The sequence below is a fragment of the Neurospora hispaniola genome, assembly GCF_033458365.1.
Source record: "Neurospora hispaniola strain FGSC 10403 chromosome Unknown B0T23scaffold_5, whole genome shotgun sequence".
Lineage (NCBI taxonomy): Eukaryota > Fungi > Ascomycota > Sordariomycetes > Sordariales > Sordariaceae > Neurospora > Neurospora hispaniola.
The window spans coordinates 4,160,319-4,187,853 of record NW_026944410.1 but is presented as its reverse complement, the minus strand read 5'-3'; the positions used below and the strand labels follow the sequence as shown (position 1 = coordinate 4,187,853).

General features: G+C 47.2%; 7 protein-coding genes and 2 non-coding genes across 9 annotated transcripts; 4 read left to right on the top strand and 5 right to left on the bottom strand.

Annotated features, from left to right (window-relative positions):
- Positions 1-1,004: 1,004 nt before the first annotated feature.
- On the bottom strand, positions 1,005-8,013 carry B0T23DRAFT_180574 (uncharacterized protein). The gene is made up of 2 exons (XM_062833068.1): positions 2,321-8,013; positions 1,005-2,266 (listed from the first exon to the last, which is right to left on the bottom strand). The coding sequence occupies exons 1-2, from the start codon at positions 7,806-7,808 to the stop codon at positions 1,206-1,208; spliced, it is 6,549 nt and encodes a 2,182-aa protein (XP_062692456.1). The 5' UTR covers positions 7,809-8,013; the 3' UTR covers positions 1,005-1,205.
- A 2,182-nt stretch (positions 8,014-10,195) lies between these two features.
- Positions 10,196-10,390, bottom strand: B0T23DRAFT_295103 (uncharacterized protein; the record flags this gene model as incomplete). Its single annotated transcript, XM_062834285.1, has 1 exon — positions 10,196-10,390. A coding segment is annotated over one exon (195 nt), but the record flags the coding sequence as incomplete, so codon positions are not given.
- A 658-nt stretch (positions 10,391-11,048) lies between these two features.
- On the top strand, positions 11,049-11,133 carry B0T23DRAFT_t243. Its single transcript has one exon. It is a non-coding gene; the product is annotated as a tRNA-Gln (tRNA).
- Positions 11,134-11,500: 367 nt separating this feature from the next.
- B0T23DRAFT_t242 lies at positions 11,501-11,585 on the bottom strand. Its single transcript has one exon. It is a non-coding gene; the product is annotated as a tRNA-Gln (tRNA).
- A 327-nt stretch (positions 11,586-11,912) lies between these two features.
- On the top strand, positions 11,913-12,685 carry B0T23DRAFT_383536 (uncharacterized protein). Its single transcript, XM_062837417.1, has one exon. The coding sequence runs from the start codon at positions 12,215-12,217 to the stop codon at positions 12,464-12,466; it is 252 nt and encodes an 83-aa protein (XP_062692454.1). The 5' UTR covers positions 11,913-12,214; the 3' UTR covers positions 12,467-12,685.
- A 1,236-nt stretch (positions 12,686-13,921) lies between these two features.
- B0T23DRAFT_319176 (feruloyl esterase B precursor) lies at positions 13,922-14,856 on the top strand (the record flags this gene model as incomplete). The annotated part of the gene is made up of 2 exons (XM_062835109.1): positions 13,922-14,080; positions 14,137-14,856. 2 exons carry the CDS (start codon positions 13,922-13,924, stop codon positions 14,854-14,856), a joined length of 879 nt encoding a protein of 292 aa, XP_062692453.1.
- Positions 14,857-16,783: 1,927 nt separating this feature from the next.
- On the top strand, positions 16,784-19,560 carry B0T23DRAFT_180503 (uncharacterized protein). The gene is made up of 2 exons (XM_062833067.1): positions 16,784-17,303; positions 17,357-19,560. Exons 1-2 carry the CDS (start codon positions 17,131-17,133, stop codon positions 19,362-19,364), a joined length of 2,181 nt encoding a protein of 726 aa, XP_062692452.1. The 5' UTR covers positions 16,784-17,130; the 3' UTR covers positions 19,365-19,560.
- An 819-nt stretch (positions 19,561-20,379) lies between these two features.
- B0T23DRAFT_180491 (uncharacterized protein) lies at positions 20,380-21,299 on the bottom strand. Its single transcript, XM_062833066.1, has 2 exons — positions 21,009-21,299; positions 20,380-20,903 (listed from the first exon to the last, which is right to left on the bottom strand). Exons 1-2 carry the CDS (start codon positions 21,084-21,086, stop codon positions 20,490-20,492), a joined length of 492 nt encoding a protein of 163 aa, XP_062692451.1. The 5' UTR covers positions 21,087-21,299; the 3' UTR covers positions 20,380-20,489.
- Positions 21,105-21,731, bottom strand: B0T23DRAFT_397280 (uncharacterized protein; the record flags this gene model as incomplete). The annotated part of the gene is made up of 2 exons (XM_062838289.1): positions 21,105-21,447; positions 21,520-21,731. 2 exons carry the CDS (start codon positions 21,729-21,731, stop codon positions 21,105-21,107), a joined length of 555 nt encoding a protein of 184 aa, XP_062692450.1.
- Positions 21,732-27,535: the final 5,804 nt, after the last annotated feature.

The following is a 27,535-nucleotide window of genomic DNA, read 5'->3' as shown; positions in this document are numbered from 1 at the left end:
AGGAGGGCAGGACAGAACGGGATGGGATGGGATGATCCGTGCTGTGTTGGTGTCGAGGAAGACGGAAAAGGGGAGCAGCAGATAATCAAGGCGATGGATACCTAGCCAAAGTTCGATGACTGGGCAAGGAAAAGATGTAAACATCGCAGCTGCTATTGCAGACACGACCCACAGAATCAGATAGCGCCAATATGTCAACATGTGCCGGTTTGGTCCAGATCGAAGAGGGAGGCTGCAGCGCCCCTGTGCAGGAACCTGGAAATCCAGCATTATCTGCAATTGGAAACAACGACATAGCACTCAATGCAAAAAGCTTGGAACTGTGGTCACGCTGAGATTGATGTTCAAATCGCCTTCATCGCTATCTATTTCAACATTGAACTTGGTAGGCCTCGCCGATGCGCCTCAGAGGGCTGCTTAAAGGCATTTTCCCCGCGCGCTTCTCCGCCTCTGGGCTCACCCTTCTCCCGTCTTTTGAGTCTGCTATGCCAGCAGTCGCCTCCAAAGGCCCAAGGTACGAGATTGATCTTCTCATCCTATCAAAGTAAAGGCGGACAAAGTCTATTGTACAGGAAGCGGAGTAGGAACATATTGTACAAGCGGTGGTGCGAGCTAGCCTTGGAAAGAGATAAAGTAAACAAAGGGAAAGTGTACCTAGACATGCATTGCTCGTCCATCGACAAGGAGCACCAAGATGCAAACATCCAACAAAAACCAAGACGTGCTTTAGTGTTCCGCCCCCCAGAGGCTCCCACTCCTAGAAGGACCACCCGTTTCATTCCGTGTAGACCAGTCCGTGCGTGAATGATAGTAGAAAGATGAAGGAGATTATGAATGATGAAGCGTGTAATGCAGAGCATGATGATGACGATGATAGAAGATAGAAGTTCGGAGTGAAATGTCCCTCTACATAGGTATCCTGAAGTGCAGACGTGATGAACAAAAAAGAGAGAAAACAAAAGAACGCAACCACCCTCCTTGAGCGCCCAATGCTATAAGATATGTTATCCTAAACCAAAAGAAATGAAGCCGTGTTAGTTTGACAGCATGAGCTGTATGAGCACGGGTATTGGGTTCGTCCTTCAGATAGAGCCTTCTTCCCGGCGGTCACGAAGCGGATGACGAGGCGGACGTGGCGGACAAGGCTGACAATGATCCCACCCGACAAAATGCTCATCATACCCAACGGTGGCAGACGCAAGACACTATTCCTCATCCAGTGCCCCCATCTTTCCATCCCCCTTTCCACTCTTCTTCATGTTTCCCAACTTCAGCATGCTCAGCCTTTTCTTGACACTCGCACTGCCGTTGTGGAACTTGTCTTTAAGCTCCTTCAAGTCTCTGTCCTCCTCCTTGTCCTCCTTATCTTTCTTGCTCTTCTTTTCCTTCTTCCCATATCCACTAACAGACACACCATTCAGCGCCGCTGCCGCCGCTCCGCGTTCCCTTTCTCGGTCAAGCTGGTCGGATTGCGATTGCAAGGGTGAATCCAAGTTGGGCTGAGAAATAGAAGGGGATGAGTACTCCGTCTGCCAGTCCGTATTTCCACCAACACTGTCAGCCACGCCGTTGATAGCGTTAATGAGGTGAACCTTATCGGAAGAGCTGAAACCGCGAAGGAAGGAGCGGCGGTTCGCCTTCCCTATCGACCCGTACCCTTCTTGTGTGTTGTCGGTTGGCTGTTGCTGCTGCTCCTTCCTGCTTTGAATTACATTGCTAGGGGCAGAGGGGCTTCGGTCGCCATTGGTGGTGGGCGTGTTCATCACCGTTGCTGATGCTGATCCAGTGTGCATGTCCTCGTGAGATTTGGACCTGCTGGCGAGGTTGTGCTCGCTACCGTTCAGTAGGTGGGGAATAGAACCGGTTGACGATAGCTGATGAGCCGTGGGGGAGTTCCCATCCTTCCTCCTTCCTCCCAAGAAACTCAGCCTTGCACCACGTCCTTGTCGTAGGGAAACGGGTTGGGAAATTCCGGTGCTGACCACAATTTCGCCTAGAACATCTGTTGTTTCGCTTGCGGTGTGAGCATGGCCTTGAGCGTTTGAGGAGATGCCGAGACCGTGGCCATTTGCCAAAGAGGCAGTGGCGGATAGGTGGTGTTTGTGCTGTCCGGTTGCGGAATTGAAAGCTGAAGGCCCCGGTGATCGTGGCCAGGTTGGCGAGGGTGTGATACCGCCGGTGCGTTCGCTGCCGGGAGAGGGATGGGGAGCGCGGGCGGGTGGTGGTGTGAAGATTGCGATTTCGGGGGCGAATGTTCGTTCGAAGACTGTCTGGGTTAGCGCCACATCGTCCAGCACGATGGTAACACAGGGGGACTTACACTTCTGCAAATCTTGCCCATGTTTCCTCACCATCTCCCTAGGGCTCTTCGCAAAGGTTGCCAAACACCTCTTGATCATAATCGCATGATCCACTAACGCCATCTTGATGGCGTTCTCTTGGGCATCAATCTCTGGGGGGGCGTCTTCCTCGTCCTCATCCTCATCACTCCCGCATCTTATTGTGATTGGCGTCGTGCTCCCCATTCCAGGAATCAGCTCTCGGTACCTACTCACACTCGCTTCGCTCTCCGGATTTACACTGATGCTGACCGCATCGACCAACAACATCACGGTAGCCTCATCACTTCCCTCACCCCCTTGCGCCTGTCCTTCTGCTACCTTCTTCTCAACAGCCGTCATCTCTCCCGTTTTTCTCACGATCCTCTCCAGGGCCGTCTCCTTTGCTGTCAACCTCACATGCTTGATTTCAACGATCTCGCTCCGTTTGAGTATGGTTGGGAAAGGTTCGGCGGTGGTGTAGAGGGTCTTCTCAGCGTAATGATCCCTTACATCCCCGTTGGTGTCTCTCTTTGTGCTGACGCTAAACGTTTGAGGACTGGAAGAGATAAGATAGTCGCGGATGATTTGTGGAACGCGAGCGCGCTGGAAGACGGTATGCGTGAGGTCACGGTGGGGGGAAATGGCTGATATGATGAGGAACTGGCCTTCAACGTCGTACTCTGCAGTGTCACGGTCATAAGAAGGGGTGATGATCTGCGCAGATGGATACATCTCCTGCATGCGATCGGTGAATCCAGCCGTGCGTTCGGTAGGGGATGCGCCCTCGAAGACGAAAGCCTTGTCGCGTACGGAAGGAGGGAAGCCGAGACCCTTGTAGACGACTTTGAAGTACTTGGGTATGAGCTTGTCGGTCTTGTGTGCTATGGTCTCGTAAATGGTGGCAATGGCCCGTTGTGTGCGGGCGAGCTTAGCGAAGTCGAAGATGTTGGACTCGTACTGGGCTTGGAGCTCTTTGTACGCAGCGAGCGCGCAGGACCAGGCGTGCCCGTCTTCGAAGTGCCTGATCATGTCGAAGTAGATGCGCTCCTTGCGCTCAAAATGGGATTGCGCTGGAAAGCAAGGATCGTCGAGGGCGGGTGTGGTTTTGAGAGGGTCCCAGTCGTAGAGGTCTGCGTGTAGGCGTAGAGCGAGCCCAGCTTCGGCGTAGTTCCGGGCCGAGGTTTGGAGGCTGGCGAGCTGGTGGACGTAGCGGATGAAGATTTCCTCCTTTTGCATGTCGCGAAGGAACTCCATGAGACGGAGGCGGTGAACGAGGTTGGAGGTCTCACCTGAACCGTCACCGCCGTGGACGGCAACCAGCAAATCGAGGAACTCGTCGACTGTGCCCATCAGCTTACGGATGGCAGTGTACAATGGCTCGTCTGGGATCTTGGAGAGGGGTTCAAAGCGGTCCAGAAGCTCGCTCACAAACAGCTTCTGGAGGATACTCTCTGTCAATGGCTTTTCCTTAAAGTAGCCATCAAGACAGTCGATGATCTCCATCTGAATGACTGACAAATCCTCGCTCAGGGTCCACTCGCTGACGATCATGGTCTGCAGAACCTCTACAGCCATCCTCCGGAGACCCTCGTGGACACTAAGACAAAGCTCAACAATGGGCCCAACAAGCGTAGGCACATACTGCACCTGATAACCGCCCATCTTAGACAGCCCATACCGTGCCCTCTCCTCCAGGCTTGTCTCCCATCCAATAGCCTCCCACGTTTTCCTCAGCAGATCGGCTCCATGCTCTCTGACATCGCCTGCAATCTTCCAGACTGCTCTTCTCTTTTGCTCCGGGAACGTCTCCAACGCCAGCGAGGGGCTCCCCACCAGCTTGAGCAGCGTAGTGAAGAACATCTTCCACAGCTCGGTGTCAAAGTTCTCGGCCTCATCCGGATGCGGGAGGAAAGACTCGAGCAACAAAGTAGCAAGATATTGCAGCATCCGCATGGTCGACTTGTGATGGAAGATGTGCACGCTGAGCCAGTTGGGGGGGAAGGTCTCGCCTTGCAGAATGCTCATGAGTACGCGGAGGCAGCTTTCGACAAGGATGTTGAGATCGTCTTCCGCCAGCTCCAGTTGCATGCCGCTGGGGGAGTTGGACAACGCTGACAGGACAGCAGAGAGCTCGATGAGGGCTTCGTCAAAGACCACCTCTTCGGCAGTCGGCTTGGCGGGGAATGGGTATGATGTGGGGAACAGAAGCGACAAACGGTTTTTGGGCGTCTTCTCGGCAGCCTGGATGGCGAGGTAAGACTGGATAATTTTGGGGATATAATCTGGGATCTCCGGTCCGAGATGCTCGACCTGGCTGGCAAGCACTGAGCAGCACAGCCGCACCTGTTCTCTCCATTGCTCCGTCACCTCATCGGTATGCCCCCAGTGCGGTGCGATCCACCTCACGGTATTAGCGCTCAAGGCGGACCGCTGCTCTGGGTGCGAAAAGATGTCGAGCTTGGAGTAGTTGATGATGAGGACCAGCTTGTACAGCACGAGCTTGCCCTTGACGGATGAGCAAGAGTCCATGAAGTCGATGGCAATATGGAGAATCTCCTCGGTTGTCAATAAGCCGGTGAGTTCGGGCAGCCACGTATGAAAATGTTGGACGGCGAGCGTTTGGCTGCCCACCAAAACAGGTGCCTGGTTACGCATCAAAGCATCGAGGGCCTTGAAGATGGTGCGCAGGTGGCGCGTGAAGCCGGGATTGGAGGTGGTGATCCCTATTCCAGCTTCCTTTTCCTTTTGTTGGCCCCTGGCATGGGTGATGAACTTGAGGATGTGCCGTACAACCTTGAAGGTGGCGCGCAGTTTCCGCGATGTCTCTGGCTCTGTGGGTTTTGACAGTAGCCTGGTAAAGGACCTGACGAGACAGGGCGTGGCAAATGGGTAATTGAACCGAGTTTCTGCGTACTGGTCGACAAGAGGAGCGAGGTTGAAGCGCCTGTCATGAACAATGTCCAGCACTCTGACCAAGGCAGTGAAGACGAGATCTTCCAGGTCGTCGTTCCCGGTGTAATGAACAAGAATGCCAAAAAGGGCGTCCAGGACATCGTTCAGCAACTTGACAACCTCGATTTCGGGTACGAAGATGAATGCCTTCAGAATGTCAGGTACCTCTTCCTGAGGCAAGTCCTTGCCCTTTAACAGGCCCAGTACGACCTTGTCTTGGGAGAACCGCGTGCTGCAAAGATATGTATCGATGCGCAAAACAGCCAGCGGACCAGTCACCTCAGCATGCTCATCTCGGAAGTTAGAAGCAAAAGGCAAGCTCAGATATCCTCCCTTGCCTCCTGCAGGGGCTTGGGCGTTGGACGTATTCTCATCCAGCTTGTACAACAACAAATTGTGGGAACCGTCATGGATGAAGGCCTGCTGATCCCACAGAGGCAGGTATGCGACAGCGAACGGAGGATTTGGCGCATCTGCAAGGTACATGACGACGTGTGACTGATGGACATCTTGGGGAGCAAGGACGAGCTTGACGATCTGCTTCCACGGGTCTCCACGGTCGACGGCTGTCGATCTCCATGTGCTCAGGCCTTCGTCTTTGGAGGAGGGATATATGCAGTAGTCGATGCGTTCGCCATTTGCCCGACGTACCTCGAGGGTAATCTGCAAGTTGGTGCTGTGAATACTGCTGGGCAGCGCTGTCGCGCTTGCTCCGTACCGGGACAGTAGGGTCTGCCTGGTCAAGATAGCTTCGTCAATGGTGACATAGATGTCTGATCGCGGCTTGGTTGGCGCTCCAGAGAAACCCATCTTGTTGGTCTTGCAGATCCCAGACAAGACCGTAGGCGTCATCTTGATGAGGGCGTCGGCGTCCGGGTTGTTGAAGGACCGAAGGCGTATCTGTAACCTTTCGGCTCTCCTTGACCTTTCATGGTGCCCTGATCTGATGTCGCATATTTCCTTTATTAGTGGGTCCCATTCCTCGCTGTCACCGTGTCTGTCCGATGGGAACTTGGAGCAGGGTGCCCAGATGTTGACCACATGTTCAACCTCCTCGCCCTGTTGCTTCATGATTGAGTTCAGCTTCAGCACTCCAACGCCGACCGTCCTGTCGGCTGTAGTCGGTGGGGATTGGCCGTCAATAGAAGAACGACCTGCTCTATTCGAGTTAGCGGTACTCGGTGGTCCTCCATCCCTACTTTCAAGAGCTTCATTGCTGGTCTGCTGTTCTTCAGCCTGCTCCGACAACGCCTCAAGGTCCGAGTTCTTCCTAGTAAACGCGCCCCGTGTATTCTTGTTGGCCCAAACCATGCTCCTACGCAAGGCTTTATTCCCGGACGTCAGGGGTGGTTTTGACTCTTTGGCGGATATCTGGGGCGAACTGTTGGAGGGCGCGCCTGATCGAGAGCTCGGCTTGGCTGCTACAACTGACTGAGGTGCCCGGATTTTGACGACCAACAACAACTCGGATTTGGAGGACTGTACATCACCAACGTCGGCAGACGAGAGATCGGAAAAAAGCGTGCGCATCTGGGAGGTCCGCGCTAGGTTGGTTAGTTGTCCGCCAGCTGGCACATCTACTATGTAACTCTCCGACAGAGGCGTGACTCTTCCTCCGGGTGCTTTTGTTGCAAGGTAAAGGACCAGGGTTGTCGACTCGTTGGATGCGCCGGCAAACATTTTGATGTCCACCATCAAGTGGTGCAAGGCCGTCAACTCGGGTGTGGTTGTTGGAGGCTCGTCCAGCAGGCTCATGACGGACTGCAGTTGGGTTATTTCTACGACAGAATCATCGCCCGTCATCACACGGCCACGGGCGTTGGGATCGCGCACAATGACCTCTCCTCCACACAGCTTGTTGACACGGACCAGATCCCAAACCGTCTTTTCCCGCAGGTTGTCGTATTCCCAGGTAGTGAGGACATTATGGAGAAACTGCTGTCGCGAAAGGTTGAGGCTTGTGATCAGCTTGGAAAGAGTGTCGAGCTTTTCGTACTGTCGCGAGAGCAGGAGCCCATGGAGGTTTGTTGAGTGCCATTCGCGGAGGCAGGATGCGATCTCATCAATGAGTGGTTCGGCAGCCGAAGTAGGTGTTTCGTCGCCAATCTTGAGCATAGGCACGGGAGCAGGTGGTCGAGGCGCATTGGGATCGCGTTGTACGGGAACGGACAAGCGGCCTTCTTTTGTCACTCGTTCGCTCCTTCTCTTCTTCGTTTCTCCGTTTGGCTCCCCATCGTCAGGCTCGCTGTCGTCAGTCTCGTCACTTTCGCCCAGCACTTCGCGTACCTCGACACAGCTGCGGGGGAAGATGCCGCTGAAGACGCGAGCCTCTAATGTCTGGCCGTTGACACTGGTCAGGCCGGCAAGCAGACTTGGAGGGGCGACCAGGTAGCCTCTCAACCAGTTTCCATCGGGTGTCTCTTCAATGATGTATAACTCGTCGCCGATTTCGAGGGGGAGGTCGGCCGCGCTGGAGGCAGTGAAGGGATATGTAGCTACGGCGAAAGCAATTCGGGGCAGTGGTTGCCAGGGCATCTTGGCGGTGTTGGCCAGGTAAAAGGCATCTATGTTTCGAGCTATCTGGGGGGATGGTGGATACTGCGACAAGAGGATAGCTGTGATTGTCGCCGTCGCCGTCGCCTTGGCGGGTGGGTTGAGCTAGGAACCCAGAGCTCAGCTCAGCTTTCCCTGATGAGACTGACTCGGTCGGTCGGTCGGTTGATTCGTCCCGATACGGTCGTCGCGTGCGAGGAGGTTCCGACGTAAACGTGTCCGGTATTAGGGTTTACGATTAAGAGATAGAAATCGGGGTCGGTGTCGTGGTATAGAATCAAAGTGTCGGGGTTGACTGTCTGTCTGGTTGGACTCGTCAAAGGTCAGCCATGCTGAGGGGTACCGAGAGAGACACACACAGCGACAGAACCGAACCTCTGGAACCAAGGGACTTATGGGTGACTGACTGAATGTGTTCGTCCGGACCTGCGGCTGCTGCTCTCAGCTGGGTCCCTCCTGGGCTGAGGTGACGGGGAGAGATGTCTGGTGATTTGTGAAAGGAGACGGGCCAGTGGCTCGCTCTCTGTGAAACGAAGCGAGTGTATTCGGTCGGGGATGGAGGGTCCTGGATGTGCTGAGGACAGGAGCTTGGACGTGGGCTCGTCGTCGAGTCGTGGGTTCTTCGTGGTTGGAACTGGAAGTGAGAATCGAATGAGCGACTGGACTGGACTTCTCAATTGCTGGCGTGCAAGGTTGAAGCTGCAACGATTCCTGTCGAGCGTAAGTGGAAGTACCCCCAATTTTACCGCAATGCGCTAACAGCACCAAAAGTCCACTGGAGGTCCAGATTGGCGACAGGGGTCACGAAAGGGGTCTAAACCGACTTGAACTTGTAAAGTGTAGTGTACCTTTACAGTACAACAGCCTGCAATAGTACCTACACTACCTCTAGGTACGTACACCTAACAGTAGTACGTACATGATTACATCAACACATGAAGCTGAAAAGTGACGAAAACCGTCAATTCTCGTGTGACTGCTTTCTTTGACTAGATAAATTCACCCGATAGGTAATCGTGACAGCAGCCCCCGGCTTGTGAACGATGCCTTCACCCGGACGGGCTGAGAGCGATGGATGTCCATGGGAAATTCATCGGCTCGGAAAAAGCAATCATGCCAAGTCGTGACAGAAGGGGATGCTGCAGGTGGTGTCTTGGACTCTCACCAAGTCTAAAAAATCACAGCCACACAGACTCGCAATGAAATTTGCAAAGTCCTCGGCTGAGAGCAAAGATAGAGGGACCATGGACAACTCTCTACCTAGGTACCTCTACCTAGCACTACCACCATCCAACGTGGCTTGCCGTCGAATCCGCCATCATATCCGGGGGATTCAGTTGTCACAGTTCTCAGGTCCATGGTACCTCTAGAATTAATCTCGAATCCCGGCATCCCTCTCCCTCTTCCCTCCCTTCACTGTCATGTCCTCATCAAGCTCCCCAAGGCAGCCCAAGATGCAGACCTGATATCACCCGACACTGCCTAGCCACTCCAACGCCCTTTTATCTCATTCTCGCAACCCAACAACCGTTGTTTAATCTCAGACCTCCCGTCCCCTTTTTTTTCTGATCGTCTCATCCCACGAGGAGAAAGGTCCGTGCTGTGTTTCTCGAAATGTGTCTCCACAGCTTCGCCGTTCCTTGGCATTGGTTCCTCCTGGGCACCTAGTTTAATGGGCCCTCCAGTCCGCTTATCGTGCCCCTGTCGCACCCGACATGATTGACATGCACGAGAATGCCCTGTCTGTCCCCCACCTCTTCCGACCACTCGTCAACCAGTTGCTGCTTGCCGCTACCCTGCCAAGTGTTCTGCCCTGTCTTGGTCCCTGGAGCTTCGTCGCTGTTTCAGTGTTGCTCTCCTGTCGATTGCAATTCGTCTGTTCCTTGTCCTCCCCATCGTCTTCCATTCTCCGAACATTCGCTACATACCTTCAGGCCAGAAGCCCAATCTCCAGTCGCAAATCGTAACGTCTTTACCCCCCTCTCCCCTCCCCGGTCCCTTGGGCGCAACGACCGACCATCTCTCATGTCCCTCGTCCCGGGACACCAAACGCTGATCCGCGTCCCAAGCCCAAGTGGAAGGGATTGGCGACCGCCGACCAGCAACATCATCCGGCTACCATCGCTGCCAGTTGTCGAAAAAGGGACTATTCTCGAAACTCAGCGCCTTTCCCTATAGCCACCCGGTCATGACCGAGCAACTGCTAACATCATGCTCTTCTGAATAGACTGTTGTTGTCAAAGTACATTGGCCCAAAATCGCGATTCCATCCACTCCGATAGCCACGACTGCGGCCATGACCATGATCCATACCCGTACACAATCAACGGTGCCGACTGGTAATTGTCGCTACATTTGGCTGAGGCTTCCAGGACGGGACATGACATCGAAGCTCGACGGCCGAACCCTCTGCAGACGCCGCCAAAACAATATGAAACACGGTCCCATCCCGAGTCCCAAGAGCTGAAGAACCACTGCCAATTCCGTGTCACGGTCGCACGCTTATCAGTGCGAAACTGCCATGCAACCTCCTCCAAATCCTTCAAAACAGATGTGCTATCCATAAAATACGATTGACATGATCAACCCGTGCGCTGAGCTTCGAGATCCACGCGGGCGGCTCGGAAGGGTATACCCGTGGCTTCTGGTCCTGGCCTTAGTGGCGCCTCTAGACTCGCTCGGAACCGGGAACGGATAGTCAAGCTGAAAGACGGGACGACAGCCATCACACAATATCGGCTACACTACCCGGTTGTCCGCCGACCCTGTGCCCGGGTTCAACTGATCCTTTGTTGCGCCAAGGTCCACAAGCTTCCCAGTTGGGCCGTGGCTTAGGGTAAGCTTGCGCGGCTCTGGCATCGTCTTTGCGGATCTGTACTTGCCAAATGGCAAGGACAGTATACATGGTGATGGTCGTCAGTCGCGAAAGTACAGGGTACAATGTGCTCACTAACTACCGCATCTTCCACACATACACGCTGCGCAACAGCCATTCTCATTGCGACAGCTTCGCTCATGACGTCCCCATCTACAAGCCTTGTGGAGTCTCTGCCCTCCGGAGCGGGCCATCCCGGCCTCATCGTGTCCAGGCACCCAGGGTCCGGTCCGGAGCACGAGTCCACCACATGCTCGATCTCCACCTTGATTAGGGTACATATGGATTGATAAAGGTGCACTTCCACCACGCAGTTCGACAGCGAATAATCATCACATGCCTGCAAAGGTTGTATAGTGTAGCGGTTATCACTCCGGATTCTGATGTTTTCAGAAAATTCCGGCAACCCCGGTTCGATTCCGGGTACGACCTACCTTTTTCCCAAATTTTTTTCAAGCTTCAGCTCGCGTTAGCTCGTAAAATTTTTCTTTTTTTCTTTCTTTGCTGCTCACGTCTTGGGTCAGATGTCCAGTTGCCTTCACTCCAAAAATTACTATCGAAATTCCACGATCACTTCTCCACCTTCCCTTTGTCGCAGCAAAAAGTGTTGTTGCACTATGCCTCTCAGGTTCTTAGTCTTGTTACCCATGTCAGCATGGAAAACATTGACAGGTATTTGCAAAGGCGGAGCTATGTGTTACTATCTTCTATAACAGATGATATTGGCCTTTCTTTAACTTTGGTTTTTGCTGGAAAGGAAAAAAAACACTTGATGGGACACAAAAATTCGCAAAAGATCAGGTCGTACCCGGAATCGAACCGGGGTTGCCGGAATGTTCTGAGCACATCAGAATCCGGAGTGATAACCGCTACACTATACAACCGCTTGTTGCTAACCAAAAGTTTTATTCATTCATAATAGCATCAATACCACACATGCCTCGCGCAAGCCAAACACATATAACATCCACTGATTCCCACCTATCTTTGAGAGCCAAAACGATCTCTCAACGTAGGTTCCCACAATGGGTTGAGGAACTATTAATCTATTGCAGGAAAAAAATCATCTAAATAGAACGTCAATTTGATGTAGAAGCACATCGACTAGTAGCTTTGCCTTTTCGTTTCCCCCAAAATAGGTAATTACTACCGTGCATAGGCACCAAACTAAGGAGAACGGTTCAAGTACTGTCGCTACTTGTGTCGTCACATCGTAACAGTATGTCCGTTTCCAACTTGCCCATATAGGATTCAGTTGATCTTCCGATATTGAGTCTTCTGGTTTTCGCAAAACTGTGGAATTGCATGCAAAGGCGACGGTAAACGGGTTACATTGTGTCGTCACTCCTCTCATCTGGCTACGCCCCTTTTCTCGATTCCGTCACTCTCCAACAACAAACCCCGGAAAAACATACCCCGAACTCCAGCACAGGGGGTAACCAGACCTCCATCTCCCCCCCTGAACACGAACAATCCAAGAAACAACGTCCCTCCGACCACTGGAAGTCCTACGATGACTGGAATGACAACGGCCCAATGCGCAATTCATCTTGAGCGCTTCATGTCCTCCATAAACAAAGATGGCCTGAAATCCCACGTTGAACAGCTGCTGCACTCACCCGTCAGGCTCTCCGACCGCTTTCCCGCCGGGCAGCACTGGTGCTGCTTCGAGTTTTCTACATCTGACGAACGACGCTCTGTTATTGCCCGCGTGCGCCTGCCCAAACATCCAGGTTGGAGGCAAAAGACAGACCATTGCCAGTGAGCATAGCGGGTGTGCTGGAAGAGAGTAGAGCGTCGAGGTGTTTTGGGGTGGTGGAAAAAACTGGGGGTATCCAAGGGGGTGGAAGGGGAGTTGGTTAGGGAGTTGGTGAGGCTGGAGTACGGAGAAGAAGGGACGGAGATGGGGAAAGGAGACGTGGAAGGGTGGCTGGAGGTAAAGAGACAGGAGATGCAGGCGTTCCTCAAAAAGGGGGGATGTTCAGGGATTAGGATTGGAGGAAAAGAAAAGGGGAGCAGAGGAGAATGTTACCTACTGCGATATGTGTGTAGGTAGGTACATATGAGTTACGGTAGGGCCTATCCATCCAGCTAGGTCGCAGGCTCGTTGCCGTATTCATGCCCAGTCACTTCCACTCTTCCACAGGCTCTTCCAAGCACTAGAGGTACTCTTGACTCAACCTTGTAACTGACCGTAATTGCGACGAATGGACTAAAAAATCCATAGTCACAACTAGAAGTACATAAGGGAGACAAGCCATCACCATGAAAATGGACAATCAAAACACAGAGGACGTCGAAGTTAGTCGATGTAACAAGATGTATAACATCTACTTTGAGACTGTCAATAGCTCGCCGTTTGGATACCTCTACACAGCGTTCCAAATTCGGACCCTGACCGCATTTCGCCCTTAATGAACACACACTAATATGGATGATGTGTTCAATCATTGCTGGCTCCCATCACTGTCACTTCAGATACAGCCAGCGGTAAATGGGCAGAGTGTCCGCCCAAATGATGACCTCAACTAGCATGACACTGGAGTTCATAGCTAGAGGGGGAAGGGGGAAACATAATCCCTATCACAGAGGGATTATACCTTGCCGAATATCTGGTCGGATAAACTCGTTGGGTCTGTCTTGGAGAGCAGGAGGTGCTATACTGCTGTTCCAATGCAATGGCATTGAAACAAGGCATGGCTGAAGTCATCTAGTCTGCTCCCACGCCAATGACACGCGAGTATCAGCGGTGAGGCTATTCCCAAGTACCGACACTACTTGCCGAAGCTGCGGCTCCTTGACTCCGAAAAGCAAAAGGTTATTTGGACGCTCTGGGGTACCTTACCAAGATCTGCGCGTCACTGTACAGTTGGGGAAATGCTACGTTGTGACGGGTTGACGAGGGCATTTACCCGACATCTGTGCGTGCGCTATGTTTCACCGAATGTACCTCAAGACTCTTGTTCCCTGGCACGAAGGCAACATCGGTTACGGAGTTTTCGGAGCTGCCTAGTTGGGAGTTTTGCTCTTGTACGGCCATTCGATGATAGAGAATGAGGAGGTTCGGTGAACGCGTCGATCGGCCCCTGAGAGGTCCTTTGGATGACAACTGAAGTATAAATGGTCTGGCGCCATACCAATTCGGATGGAGAATCTAGGGAAAGCAAGCAGTAAGCCATCATCTACCAACACCTCAACTACTTCATTCGCCCTTTTCACCATGCTGCCCAAAACATTACTCGGGCTCGCCCTCACCGCGGCCACAGGCCTCTGTGCCTCGCTGCAGCAGGTGACAAACTGGGGCAGTAACCCAACCAACATTCAAATGTACACCTACGTCCCTGACAAGCTGGCCACAAAGCCCGCCATTATTGTGGCTGTGAGTACTCTTCTCTTGCTTCTCACACATCCGCGATGCTAACGAGGCAACGGTAGCTCCACGGCTGTGGCGGCACCGCCCCTTCCTGGTACTCGGGCACACGCCTACCCTCCTACGCCGACCAATACGGATTCATCCTCATCTATCCCGGCACGCCCAACATGTCCAACTGCTGGGGAGTCAACGACCCTGCTTCTCTCACGCACGGAGCCGGCGGCGACTCCCTCGGTATCGTTGCCATGGTGAACTACACCATCGCCAAATACAACGCCGACGCTTCGCGCGTCTATGTCATGGGCACCTCGTCGGGCGGCATGATGACCAACGTCATGGCCGCCACTTACCCGGAGGTCTTTGAGGCCGGGGCTGCGTACTCGGGCGTTGCGCACGCTTGTTTTGCCGGGGCTGCGTCGGCTACTCCCTTTTCGCCCAACCAGACCTGCGCCAGGGGACTGCAGCACACTGCGGAGGAATGGGGCAACTTTGTGAGGAATTCTTACCCGGGGTACACGGGACGTAGACCAAGGATGCAGATCTACCACGGCCTCGCCGACAATCTGGTGTATCCAAGATGCGCGATGGAGGCCCTGAAGCAGTGGTCGAACGTGCTGGGGGTAGAGTTTTCGAGGAATGTCAGCGGAGTGCCGAGCCAGGCGTATACGCAGATTGTGTATGGAGATGGCAGCAAGCTGGTTGGGTATATGGGCGCAGGCGTGGGGCATGTGGCACCGACGAATGAGCAGGTAATGTTGAAGTTCTTTGGGTTGATCAACTAGATGTCGAGCAAAAGGTTAGTTGATGGCTTGATGAAGGAATGCGGACGGGAGTGGTCACTACACGAGTAGGACAGGGATCTGGAGGTGATGGTAACGTTGGGCTGAAACACAACGGTCGAATGCGCCTCCGTGTTTGACTTGCTGCTTGACATGTTTGTAGCTCGAAGTCCCGTCGGAGAGTCAAATGAATCGGTTCTTTGAAGCGTAGTTACTTGGCAACGCGGTGCTAAACGGTCGATGCCTGAGCAAGAATTGACTGTCGGTGTGGTTGTTGTCACGTTTTTGGTGTTTTGGCCAAGTTCGGTCATCAGAAGTTGGAATCCAGAGCTCCTGCAACCCTGCCGCATCTGTCTCTCTACGAAATGCACCGAGTGCTGCAAGGAAGCATCCGGGCCTTCCCCAGGTCCGTAGAGGTAGGCACGTGGTACTAGGTATGTAAGTACCAACGCGGGACATGTACCGTTTGTACCTTCCGCTTTTGTTCCGGCTACGTATCCACCCCGCTACGAATGGAAGCCTCAACGCGTGCAGTGCTTTCCATGTTGCATCGGGGGCGCCCCTGTTAAAGTACCTCTACGGTTATTCCGTCTCATTTCCCCACCTTGTCATCTGCCATCCTACCGGGCCGTTGCCGCACTTTCGTCCCTTCGGTGATATTGACCGAACAATGCTCGCCAAACGCTGAGTGTCGTCTTTTGTGGCCATACTGCCCGACCGCTCGTTAGGTAACCAAGATCCGAAACGCAACAAATCACGATGGCCACCGTAACGGGATTACTGATAGAGTACCGCGAGTGATACAAGTGCGATCCTGGCAAGAGGATTCTAGCTGTCCAGGCATCCCTCAAGTGGAAGCCAACAAACAACGCAACTTTGAACTCCCCTCCCTGCAGGTCCTGCGATCTACTCCGATCACAGCCGGCATCGCAAGTTTTAGAAGAGACTGAACTTGTGATCGACAACCGTCTCCGTCCCTCAGCATGCCTCGTCAAACATTAGTGTCTACGAGCCTCAGCTGATAATCTTGTACCCGCAGATAATACCGAGCAATCTCCTCAGAAACTCCCCTCTTCCTCTCGAACTCAGTTTTCTCGGACCCGACCGGTTTCCCCGTCAGGCGACCTTCCCAGACCGAATAACTGCGGTTTATTTGATTGGAACAAGCAAACATACTCGGGTCAGGTGTAACGACCTCGTAATGGCCCATGCTATTATCATATTATGACGGCCAGAACAAAGGTCTCGGCGACCCTTGAGGAGGTCCCAGTTCCATGCACGTAATATGAAGAGGAATGCATGGAAGCTTTCTAGAAAGAATCTGGAGTTCGGACGTTATCCTTGTTATGCTGGAACAGAAGGGTGTGCGACAACCTTTGACGGACGCCAAATACACCGAGGACAGGCACCGGTAGCTGCGCCAATTTACCGGATCGGGAGAGTGAAAGCATCCATCCAACAGCTCGGTAAAGTGCCTCGTGAAACCGATCGTTGGTGCAACCGTCCGTAACCTTATCCTCGCTGTCACCCTTGAGCATTGCTGCATGGAAGATTGCGTGGGAAACGCTTGATCTCTTACCATATCCTCTCGGTTGCTTCCAACCTTCTAACGGCCCGTGAACCACTGATTCGCAACCTGACCCTCGGCAACTCCCGAGCACATTATTGAGGCCGATATTACTGATCTGCCTATCAGGTATCGCTCCTTAGGTTAAGTGCTTAGGATTATCTCTATACGAACGTACGCTCTTTCTGCTCTGGATAGAGGTACCTTTTCCCCCTCGCCTTTGCTCTTCTAAACTCGCCAACACAGCCCCATACTGCCCAGGACCTGTCCGCGCAACAGATCCAACAACACGACTTTTTACACTTTGGCAACCCCTTTCTGCCAAAACACAACGGTTGATATGATCAGTTCAACTGGCCCACAGTATCCTTGCTATCCTCCCTAGACGGTACGTTACCGCACGTATATGAAGTCTGCCGTCGAAAACCGCCGCTCCGTCTGCATTTGACTATCATTTCGCCCTTACTAGCGTCAACGCCCCAGTTCATCATCACACAATGAACAACCCATGCCATGAGCTTACGGCCTTTGTTGAAGAACGTGGCCGGGTCGCCATGTGGCATCTGGGTACTCTTCGGGGACAAACATGGGCGGAAACCCAGATATATGATGGCACAGGTCCCCGAAGAGGAACTACATCCCAGAAGGAAAACATCACTCTCTCGGCCTCAGTGAGATAATCATCCCGGTCCTTCTTATATTCGTCTAATATGTCCTCGCTCGGAAACTCATCCTCCAAGGCTTCGCCTCGGGGCACAAGGATTGGACGGCCTCCTCAGTGGACCGTGTCGAGGTCACGGAAGCTGGCCAGACTGTATGTCTATACGACCTTGTCCATCGGAAGGATCATTAAAGTATTAGAGGATGATCTCTTCGCCCCCCGGTATGTGATAAAGCACCGCTCCCTGGCAATTCACGGTGGCTGACCGGTCTCAGAAAAAACTCGGCCCAAAAGACAGTGCATAAAATGCTTGACCATGACCCCCGTCGTCTGCGGCCTGAGTCACGCGTTGAGATGGATCAACGCATTGACAGTCTCTCAAAGTCTACCATTCGGAAGCGAACACCGGACAATGGCATTGGCCGACCACATCCTAATGAGGTTCAGCGAAGGATATCCGACTGTTCGACGCTATACGCCGAGAAGGTGCGCACTTTACTGGACAACTTCACGATAGCAAGCGGGTCGGATCTTGAAGACATACAACGACACTCTTGGTTGGCTGAGTCTTGCGAGTTTCCAGTTACGGACATTGGCGCCGTCGGGGTTTCTCCCACACCGGGCTATGCGGTACCAGGTGATTTCCTGACTGCCCATACCTTGAACTGTGCTGAACTTCCAGCATCCGGGCATGGTAGTGGGACTTGCTGGTGCGCAATAGTAGCGGAAACGACAAGAGAAGAAGGCTCATGGTTGATACCAACCGGAAAGATACGGGACAAAGTTAGCGACCTGGTCAGAAATCCATCACCGGAGGTATGCCAGTTGCATGACCCCTTTAGAAACACCCTGCTTCACTTGTTTTCTGCCACAAGTGGCTGTCAAGCGCAGTTGTTTCGGCTCCTACCATATGCCGGTAACGCCTTGGGCTTCACCAACACTGCCAACCAGACATTTCTTCATGTTTTGAGCCCCGAATGGTTTACCAACGTTCCAAGCGCCTCGTCGTCTTTGCGAAGACTTCTTGACGTCGTCCGTCCCTCTAATCCGGACATCTTTCACGTCACCGATGTCTATGGCCGCACCTTCTTCCACCGGGCGGCATCCCTGGTAGCAGACCGGGAGGTTTTGACCGATATCCTAGCATACTGCAATATTGCCATTCCACTATCTCGAGATGCATTCGGCTTTGACCCAGTCGTCAATGTCCAGCCGGACCCGACCGTTCTACAATCTGAAAGTACCATCCAGGGTAACCCCATCTCCTACACCCCTCACCAACTCCCCATCGGCTCGAGCATGCCGTCCAGAGTCCCCTCCCCCAGCGTCAGCGTTTCTGGTATCCCCTCTGGAGCAGACGAAGGGCCCTTTCTAACCTACCATGCCCGCTTAATCCGAATCATACACTCGGCCTATCCCAATTCTCTTGTCGAGGACACCGAAGGTCGTAACGGCTTGCACTGCCTGGCAGAAGCCATCATCAACCAACAAAGCATGGACAAACAACGTTCCGCCCTATCAATCACCTCCAGTAGCCGTCCCCATAGGCGTAGCACACATTCATCACTCGCATCGGAACTCATTCCTATCCACGTCATCCAGTCAACTGGCCACACTTCCCACCCTTCTCCTGTCACGAGTACCTTCGGGATAGTGACAGAGCACGAAAACCCCCTTCCGTCTCGGCTCCGCCACTTACGCTCCCTCCTTCATCCTTCCTCTGAGCATAGCGCCGTAGGCGTAAACCCAAACGCGTATGACAAATCTGGCTGCACTCCCCTTATGGCCTTCATCCAGCATATTCCTGATCACGAAGACGATAAATCTTGCACTCTCCAAACCATCCTCGAAACACTCATTAGAGGTGGAGCGAGCATTGAAGCGAGGAATAGAAGGGGAGAAACGCCCTTGTTGATGGCGGCGAGGCTGGGAAGAAAGATTGCCCTGAGCGTGCTGTTGGAGCAGGGGGCCAACATGCGAGCGAAAGACAGGTGGGGTAGGGGGGTTTTGGAGATTCTGGACTGGGGGGTCTTGGATTGTAATGGTTCTGCTAGTAAAACCCAGGAAGAAAGCTTAACTGGCAGAGAAAAGGGGATAAAAGAGAGGGAGGAGTTGGCGCTTTATGCTAGGTTGGAGGCTTGTAGGGGTTTGTTGACGAGACGGAGGGATTGGGTAGTTGGGTACGTGAGTGAGAAGGAGGAGTATGGAATGGGCGTGGTGGGGGAGTGGAGGGTCCAAGGACGACTTGAGACAGATGCAGAGGAGAGGGAGGTGTGTATGTGAAGTAGTAGGCGATGGGTGGAATTGATATATGGTGGCCGGCATTGAGATTTGAGGTGGAGCAAAAAATAAGATTTCGACAACAGGCATGGGTATGGGCAGGACATTCGGCGCAGTATTGGCTTCGGCATCAATAGACTTGGTTCGCATGGCAGGCGGGAAACAGACTACGGATCAACATACCTCTACCTACTACATACCTCTAGCAACAAATCATCATTCACAACAGAACCACCCCTTCGGCATACTGGTCAGGGCCCCACTACCATCGGTATCATACGGTATGCGTGTATTTCCACGATACCGTACTCTGCGGGGTGTATGCACAATTTACATGTAACGGCGGATTGTGGAATTGAGACCTTCTGTTTATGTTGCAGAGGATGTATCATACCTACAGGCATCGATGTACTGTCGTCCAATAATCCATTGAGCGGTAGGGTACCTTACAAGTAGAGTTAGAAGTAGTTGTACCGCACTCTGTGTATGTGAGCACGGGAGCAGCGGGCACGACGAGATTTCTCTGCATAAGGGGTGTTTCAGCTGGAAGTTGGAGATTTGGAGAAGCAGGCATGTGGCGAGCAGTGCACCCGAGAAATCGTGGAAGTTTTCAGAAACGAGACTGAAGGAGATTCCAGACCGACAACGTGATAATCAAGGAATTAAGATCTATATGAAGCTGTCTTTCTATTCACTCTAAAATCTGTCCAATATCTTATCCAAGGAACAATCCATATCGAAAGGTCAAACGGCCCCCTCCCTCCCTCGCTAGAAATGCAGTGCTGAGTCGACAATGTACCTTTTGGGGTACGTCGTGTGCGCCGTTAATCCCTGCAGAGTTTGCTTGGCGTTACTTTCTCCAACTCTCCAACAACTGCCTCACGGCGCAGCAGACACCGCACCGTTGATGACTGCAGTAAGGAGGTATCGTCCAGGGAATGTAATATGAGAGTTGCTCGATGCCATTAACCGTGATAACAGCGAGATAACGGGCCACGAGCATGTCGTTTGTAATGACCGTTGTCCATGGTTAGTCGAGCCCCAACGACATGGATGTACCTAACATGCGACCCGCTTGCCGTGCGGGGTTGGTGGTCTGGCTGCTGTTTGATTCCTGGATTTTGGTGGTTATCGCGATGCTTTAGGAAATAGAGATGATCTTGGGCAGGGACGGTGATGATATGACCGGTGATGAAGCGATAAACAGACGGCAATATATGAAAAGGTTGCACATAAGGGCGATGTGTTGAAGGAATTGAAGCGATAGTCGTCAAATGTGTATAGGGAGGATGGCGCGAAATGGGACGTAAAGAGTGAGGTTGCGCTGTGGCGTAGCAGTTTTCGTGTACAGTAATATGCGACTGTGGTCGAGACTAGAAAAGAAAAGAAAGGATGTCTCATTCGAGTGTGTGCACAACTTGAAAGAAATATGTGCGATGCTTGGCGACGAACGGCAACGGAATGAACCCGACCCGGTAGCGTCGTGGTGGAAGTTGTTTCACCAAATTTGTGGAGCCGTCGGTGTCGGTGCAAGTGCTCGAACTAAAGATTTCCTGATTAGGATGCAAACTCAATATATGATTGGTTGTATTTCTTAAGGCTCGCGCCAGTGGGACTGGACGCTGCGTTGCGGGAATGGCGGGGTACCTTAGCGATTGGACCCGTGGATCCTCGGTTTAAAGACCACGCCACGGAATGAAATAAGCCGTAGACCAACGACTCCATGCCGAGTGGTGTAGACAACTACTTGCTGGAGTTGAAGGCGCTGTCGACTTGGTTGATGGCTTCGGCAGCACGAGCCTGATAGAAGACATCGCGTGCTTCCGCGTCCCTGTTGGCGGCGGCAGTGGTAGTAGGTATAATGTCCTGGAGACGGCCATAAGGAGTGCCGTCCTCTTGGTGGTTCTGGGCCGTGAACCTTGCCAAACGTTGATACTGTAGCGAACCGTCATCGGAAGGGGTGTCACTAGAGGTATTGTTGGATACCGAAGCAACGGACACCGAATTGGATGCGGTTGATCGTCCGATGGTCCTCGTTACGGCAGGCATAGAGCCACCCTTTGCAGGTGCGGAAGATGACAGCTTACTAATTCACGGCACACACGTTAGATAAGTATGCTTGAAGATGTCACTCCATGATAGTTATTCGTGTTAGTACCCAAGTGCACTTGCGTCAGGACGCGCTTCGGACTTCGCAGCTGTGGTTGGGAAGCGAGATGTACGGTTGCTGTGTGATTGCATATCGATTTTGTCGTTTTGAACGAACTGAGAGGAGAAATTATGCGAGTAATAGACCCAGATGGTGAGGATGCTTGATACAATCTTATAACAAAAGCAATGCATGAGCTTGGAGGTCAACTTGTGCTGCATGTAGATATCTCGAAAGAAGACGAGGTTGTCGAAGGATATTTATCTTGGGCATCGAGATGCGATGTTGAGCTTAGTCGCGGAACCCATGTGCAGTGGCTTTCTAAGGCTCTGGTGATGGTGAGAGGTGGAGGCACATGCAAGGTTAGTAAGGTCGCAGTGTTGAAGGATTGAATCGTTGTTGGTTCGAGATCAAGATGTTAAAGACCGATTAAGAGCCAATCCGCGCACAGAGCACGATGGATTAGTGTATGTACCTAGGTACCTCTACAGTATGTGTAACATCTACCTAGAGGTGGTTGCCTCATTGCTACGACAGGTAATCTAAAATATGAAGGAGTTTCATTTCTATTTGCAAACTACATGTATTAATCGGTACGTAGGTAGGTACCTGCGTGTTCTGGTGGGGATTTTATGTTTTTTTTTTTTATTCTAATGGCCAATCTAGAGCGTATGTAGAGGTAGGTAAGGTATCAAGTGTTTACGTTGCCCGCACAAGCATGTGCTTGTTGCACAAGCATGTGCTTGTGAACCAGGGGTTTCGGTACGTACCTCTAGGTACGTAACTGTTCGAAGGGTATATTCTTTAATTTTAGATTAATAGCTAATTTAAGGTATAGGTATGTAGGTAGGTAGTATTTATATTGCCTTGTTAAAAAAGGCGAACCATTTTCAGTATATAGGTACCTAACTGCCTGAAGGGGATACCGATTCTTTAATATTAGTGGCCAATCTAGAGTGGAGGTTGGTGGGTAGGTAGGTAGTCTAGAGGTACACTAGTGTTTGTGTTGCCTTGTTAAAAGTTGCGAACTATTTTCGGTATAAACCTAGAGGTAGGTACCTAATATGGACTGCCCGAGGCATCTGGGCGCCACGCTACGTTACGGCAGTTCCGTCCCGAGTCGTGTTTTACGTTTCCCTAGGTAGCTACGCTAGGTACACCTCCGCAGGGGGAAAAGTTGTTAGCTTAGTGAATTTGCAGATTAGCGGGGGGGTGGCAGACTTAGTGGTCGGAGTATCCCGATGTAACCTTTCTGGTAGTTTCTATAGAAAAGTACCTAAAAAGGACTTTGGAAGCCAAAGGAAGCATTTCATCTCATTACCCTTTTTTTCACTATGGTAATGGTAATCTCAGTCGCTCAGCCACCTCCGATGGCCTTTGCGTCTCTTCGGACCTATAGGGCTAAATAGTTGTAATATCCGGCCTACTACCCTTACCTACCTACTAATCCGGATATTATACTATTTGGCCCTGTGGGTCTAAAACGATGCAGCTATACTCCGGTCTAAATTTAATATAGACGAAATAGTTCATTGTATATAAACTTCCAAATTTCTCTAAATTTCCCCAAATATTATAGTCCTAAAACGAATAATACGCGCGCTAAATTATACCTAATACTAATATACTTATTAGTACTATTTTCTCCTACCCTTTTTAATTTTAATAATATACCTATATCCTACTAATTATATTTAGTAGCCTAACTAATATTTACTCTTTTATCTCCTCTACCTTCGTTCTAATTATAAAATTCCTACTATCCGGAGGAATTATATAATAAATTGTTTAATAAAACTCCTTCTTAATATTTACTAGAATTCTTTAATTAATTTACAAACAAAGTCCATTTTAGAGATATATTTACTATAAATATATCTATAGTAAATATTAATACTAATATAGAAATTAAAGATATTTAATATTTATTTAATAGTATTTATTAATATATTAAAATTAATTATCGGACGAATCTATTATATTACTTTATTTATTTATATATTTATTAAAGGATAAATATTTCCTAATAATATAGTAAACGTTTAAAAATATTTATTAATGTACTTTAATACTTTAAAGTATGTAAAGTCCTTACGGATACTAGCGTTTATATATACTTCGAAAAGAATAAAATTAAATACTAATTAAAAGGGGAGGAGACCTAATTTAAATTGGACGAATACCTAACCTAACCCCTAATTAAATATATATTTTAAATATATTTTAATAAAACCCTCTATATAGAATTTAAATTTTTCTTAAGTAAACCGGTATTTTATACTTTTCTTACCAATAAATTCGTTAGAGTTAGTAATACGGTTTACCCTATTATTATTAAGGATGTATTTAATATTTTGTAAATTCGTTTTCGCTTCCGTTCTATCTATAATACTATATCCGAAATTATATTAAAATTAATAGAATTATTTATTATATTATATATATAATAGCGTACTTATTAAAATTTATATAAATTAAAGGATAGTATTTGGAAAAAAAGAGAGATCCGTAATCGTATAATTATAATAGCGTCTATTATTATAAATTTATATATACTTTAAAATAATATATTTATCCCAAAATTATTTAATATTTATTTTAAAAGTAGTTTTATATAATTGTATATATATAATATTCTAGTTCGGTTTAGTATAATTTCTTCTTACAAAATTACTTTACAAACTATTAACCGTTTTATTAATATTTTTATAGTACGTAATTCGATACTTAAATCCTATAGGGGGATTTTGAGAATCCCCCTATAGGATTTAAACGTTTACACTCTTACTATTATCTTATATATTTATACAATTTTAAGTAAATTTTAAATTAATTAGTTATAATCCGAATATAATTATTATTTATAATAATTTTAATTTTATTAATTATATATAAGATCTTAGAATTAGCCGGAAGGATATAATATAGAACCTTACTATTTATTTCCTTATTAGTAGTCCCAATGTTAACGGGCCGTTCAAACTATCCTAATAGCGTCCTTATATTAAGTTTTAATTAGAATAGCTTTTTACGTACTTAAATATAACGTTATTATCCTTCGATAGTACAATTTACTATTTTATTAAAAATTAATTAACTTTTATAGTCGAGCGGAAATTATAATAATCTATTCTTTATTTCCTAGTTATTAAATAATTAAAAACCGTTAAAAATTATATTCTATAAATTCCTATTATTATAGAGGATGAGGGTAAAATTTCCGGTGTTTATTGATTTTATAATAAACTCTTCCTTAATATCCTCGAATTTAGTATAAACGATTTCGGGGACCGATTTATCCTTATTTATAGCGACTAAAAAACAATATTTTTTATTCGTTATATTATTTTCGATTAATTCGAAGTAGGCTACGTATATAATTATAAATAGTAAATCCTTACTATACCTACGTTCTTTTATATTCTTATAAATTATATTAATATAATATTTCGGATTCTTTAATTTTTTATAGTATAAGATATATAGGGCCTTAGAAGAAGTAAGAGGGTAAAATAGTATAATATTATATTTTATAACGGTCGGTCTTTATTAGAAAATATATTCGCTTTTAAAATTCTAACCTTTCTTATTATTAGGCTCGTCGATTATAACTTTATTTTAGAATCCGACTTTATTAAAGTATTTATATACTGAATTATATTAAATATTAAAGAAAAATTTATTAATTAGGAATTTCTTTCTATTTATAATAAAGTCTTTTCCCTATTTACTTAATTTAAATATAAAATATCTTTAAGTATAATAAATATAGGCTATTATAGTATTTATCATTATTTTTAAATTATTCGTATTTTTCTTATATTTAATAAAATTATCTTCTTAGGAAATTATAATATCCTTTAATAAATAATAAGTCTTCTTCCTATTCTATTTTATAGCGGTAAATTAAATAATTATAGGCTTAAAATACTCTATTTAGTATAGTTACTTCGCTCTAAAATTACGGACGAACCGTTCGTTAATATTATCCTACGTTCTAATATAGTATAATATTCTATAATTAGTAATAAGTAGAAGGCGATTAATATAGCTTTTGAATATATTAATACTTTTTTTACCTTCGATATTAAATAGAATAAAAATTCGATTTATAATACGAAGATTCTATTCGTCCGCCTTTCCGCTATTAGCCTTTATATTATAACTATTTATAAAATTATTAAAAATAATATACAAACGTATTAGGTAAGTAAATATATAAAACTATCTATTAATAAAGATATTATTAATTATATTTATACGATCTATCAGAATAAATAAATATATCGGGGATATACAACTTTTCGACTACCCAATTACTTAAAATTCAATATTCTTAATATTTTATAACTTAATTTTATTATATTATTAGAATTAAAGTTCGATATATTTAATATAAAGGAGGTCCGACTACTATAAGTAAATAAATAAATTATAATCCGGAATTCCAAAAGGGGTATTAAATAAATAGAGAGGGATATAAGAGAGATAGTTATTAGTAATAATAAGAGCGAATAAATATACTTTAACAATAGGGTTAAATTTAATAACGAAATAATATAGTATATTCCTAATAAAATATTAAATATTTATATAAATTAGAGTCGAATTAGTTTAGGGCGCTTTATTTACTTATTAATTCCGTATAATTTTTATATTTCTATAGAATTAATTTTAAAATTATATAATATAATAAAATTTATATAGGGTCTAGTATAGGAGTACTAATATATTTATAATTAATAGAACGTATTAATTTAATATATTTAAATTTAATAGGGGGAGTTAATTAACTCTCCCCCCGTTGGATTTATATAAATAATATACCCATATCCTATATTGGAATTCTATTTATATTAATTTAATATATATAAATTTAATAGGGGGTTAATTAACTATCCCCCTGTTGGATTTATATAGACCCTAATATAGATAAAAATATAAACCCCCTTCTTAATAAAGCTATAATACTAATAGATTCTAAAGTAAATATATTACTAAGAAATGAATATCTCGCTATTAATAATACTAATTAAATATTAAATAATTAAACGAAGCTTTAAAGTCCTTTAAATATTAATTTATTCTTAGAAATAAATCCTAAAAATAGAATTTTGAGGCGTAGAAAGTTAGTTAGGACAGAAAAACTTCTATTTAGGAAATTAGAAATTATAAAACATATAAATATAAAGGAATAGAAATAGGTTAGAACAAATATTATAATACTAATTCTTTCTAAAAGGTAAGGGGTTAGATTGGATTAGTATTAGTAAGGTTAATATTATTGTTAATAGTTATATTAATTAACGAAAAGGCTATTATCGTTTGAATTAAATTTTGAATTAAATAGAAGGAGTTTCGAAGCGCGGGAAATCACTTAGAACGGAAGCTTTTACTAAAAATATAAAACCTATTAGGGGAGGGGGGTATAAGAATAAAAACGGATTAAAATAAATATTATAACGCTAAAGCTTCTTTTTAAGGGGGGTTAGATTAATAAAGGTTAATATTAATTATATTAATTAATAAAGAGAATAGAGGCGGGTTAGAACGGATATTATAATATTAGGGCTTTTTTTTAAAGAGGGTTAAATTAGGCTAGTATTAGTAAGGTTATTAATAATTATATTAACTAATATAGAGAATAGAAGCGGGTTAGAACGGATATTATAATATTAAGGCTTCCTTTTAAAGGGGGTTGGATTAGGCTAATATTAATAAAGTTATTAATAATTATACTAATTAATATAAAGAGTAGAAGCGGGTTAGAATAAATATTATAATATTAAGGCTTCCTTCTAAGGGGGATTAAATTAAATTAATATTAGTAAGGTTATTATTAGTTATACTAATTAACAAAGAGAGTAGAAGCGGATTAGAATAAATATTATAATACTAGGGCTTCCTTTTAAGGAGGGTTAGATTAGGCTAATATTAATAAGGTTATTAATAATTATATTAATTAATATAAAAAATAGAAGCAGACTAGAATAAATACTATAATATTAGGGCTTCCTTTTAAAGG

Excerpts from the sequence above, each read along its gene's own strand:
- B0T23DRAFT_180574 (XM_062833068.1), bottom strand. The coding sequence starts at position 7,808 with ATGCCCTGGCAACCACTGCCCCGAATTGCTTTCGCCGTAGCTACATAT. Across the intron at positions 2,267-2,320 it reads TGGGCAAGATTTGCAGAAGT|TCTTCGAACGAACATTCGCC; the intron begins GTAAGTCCCCCT and ends TAACCCAGACAG.
- B0T23DRAFT_383536 (XM_062837417.1), top strand. The coding sequence starts at position 12,215 with ATGACTGGAATGACAACGGCCCAATGCGCAATTCATCTTGAGCGCTTC.
- B0T23DRAFT_180503 (XM_062833067.1), top strand. The coding sequence starts at position 17,131 with ATGTCCTCGCTCGGAAACTCATCCTCCAAGGCTTCGCCTCGGGGCACA. Across the intron at positions 17,304-17,356 it reads GATGATCTCTTCGCCCCCCG|AAAAAACTCGGCCCAAAAGA; the intron begins GTATGTGATAAA and ends GACCGGTCTCAG.
- B0T23DRAFT_180491 (XM_062833066.1), bottom strand. The coding sequence starts at position 21,086 with ATGGAGTCGTTGGTCTACGGCTTATTTCATTCCGTGGCGTGGTCTTTA. Across the intron at positions 20,904-21,008 it reads CCACGGGTCCAATCGCTAAG|TTCGAGCACTTGCACCGACA; the intron begins GTACCCCGCCAT and ends GGAAATCTTTAG.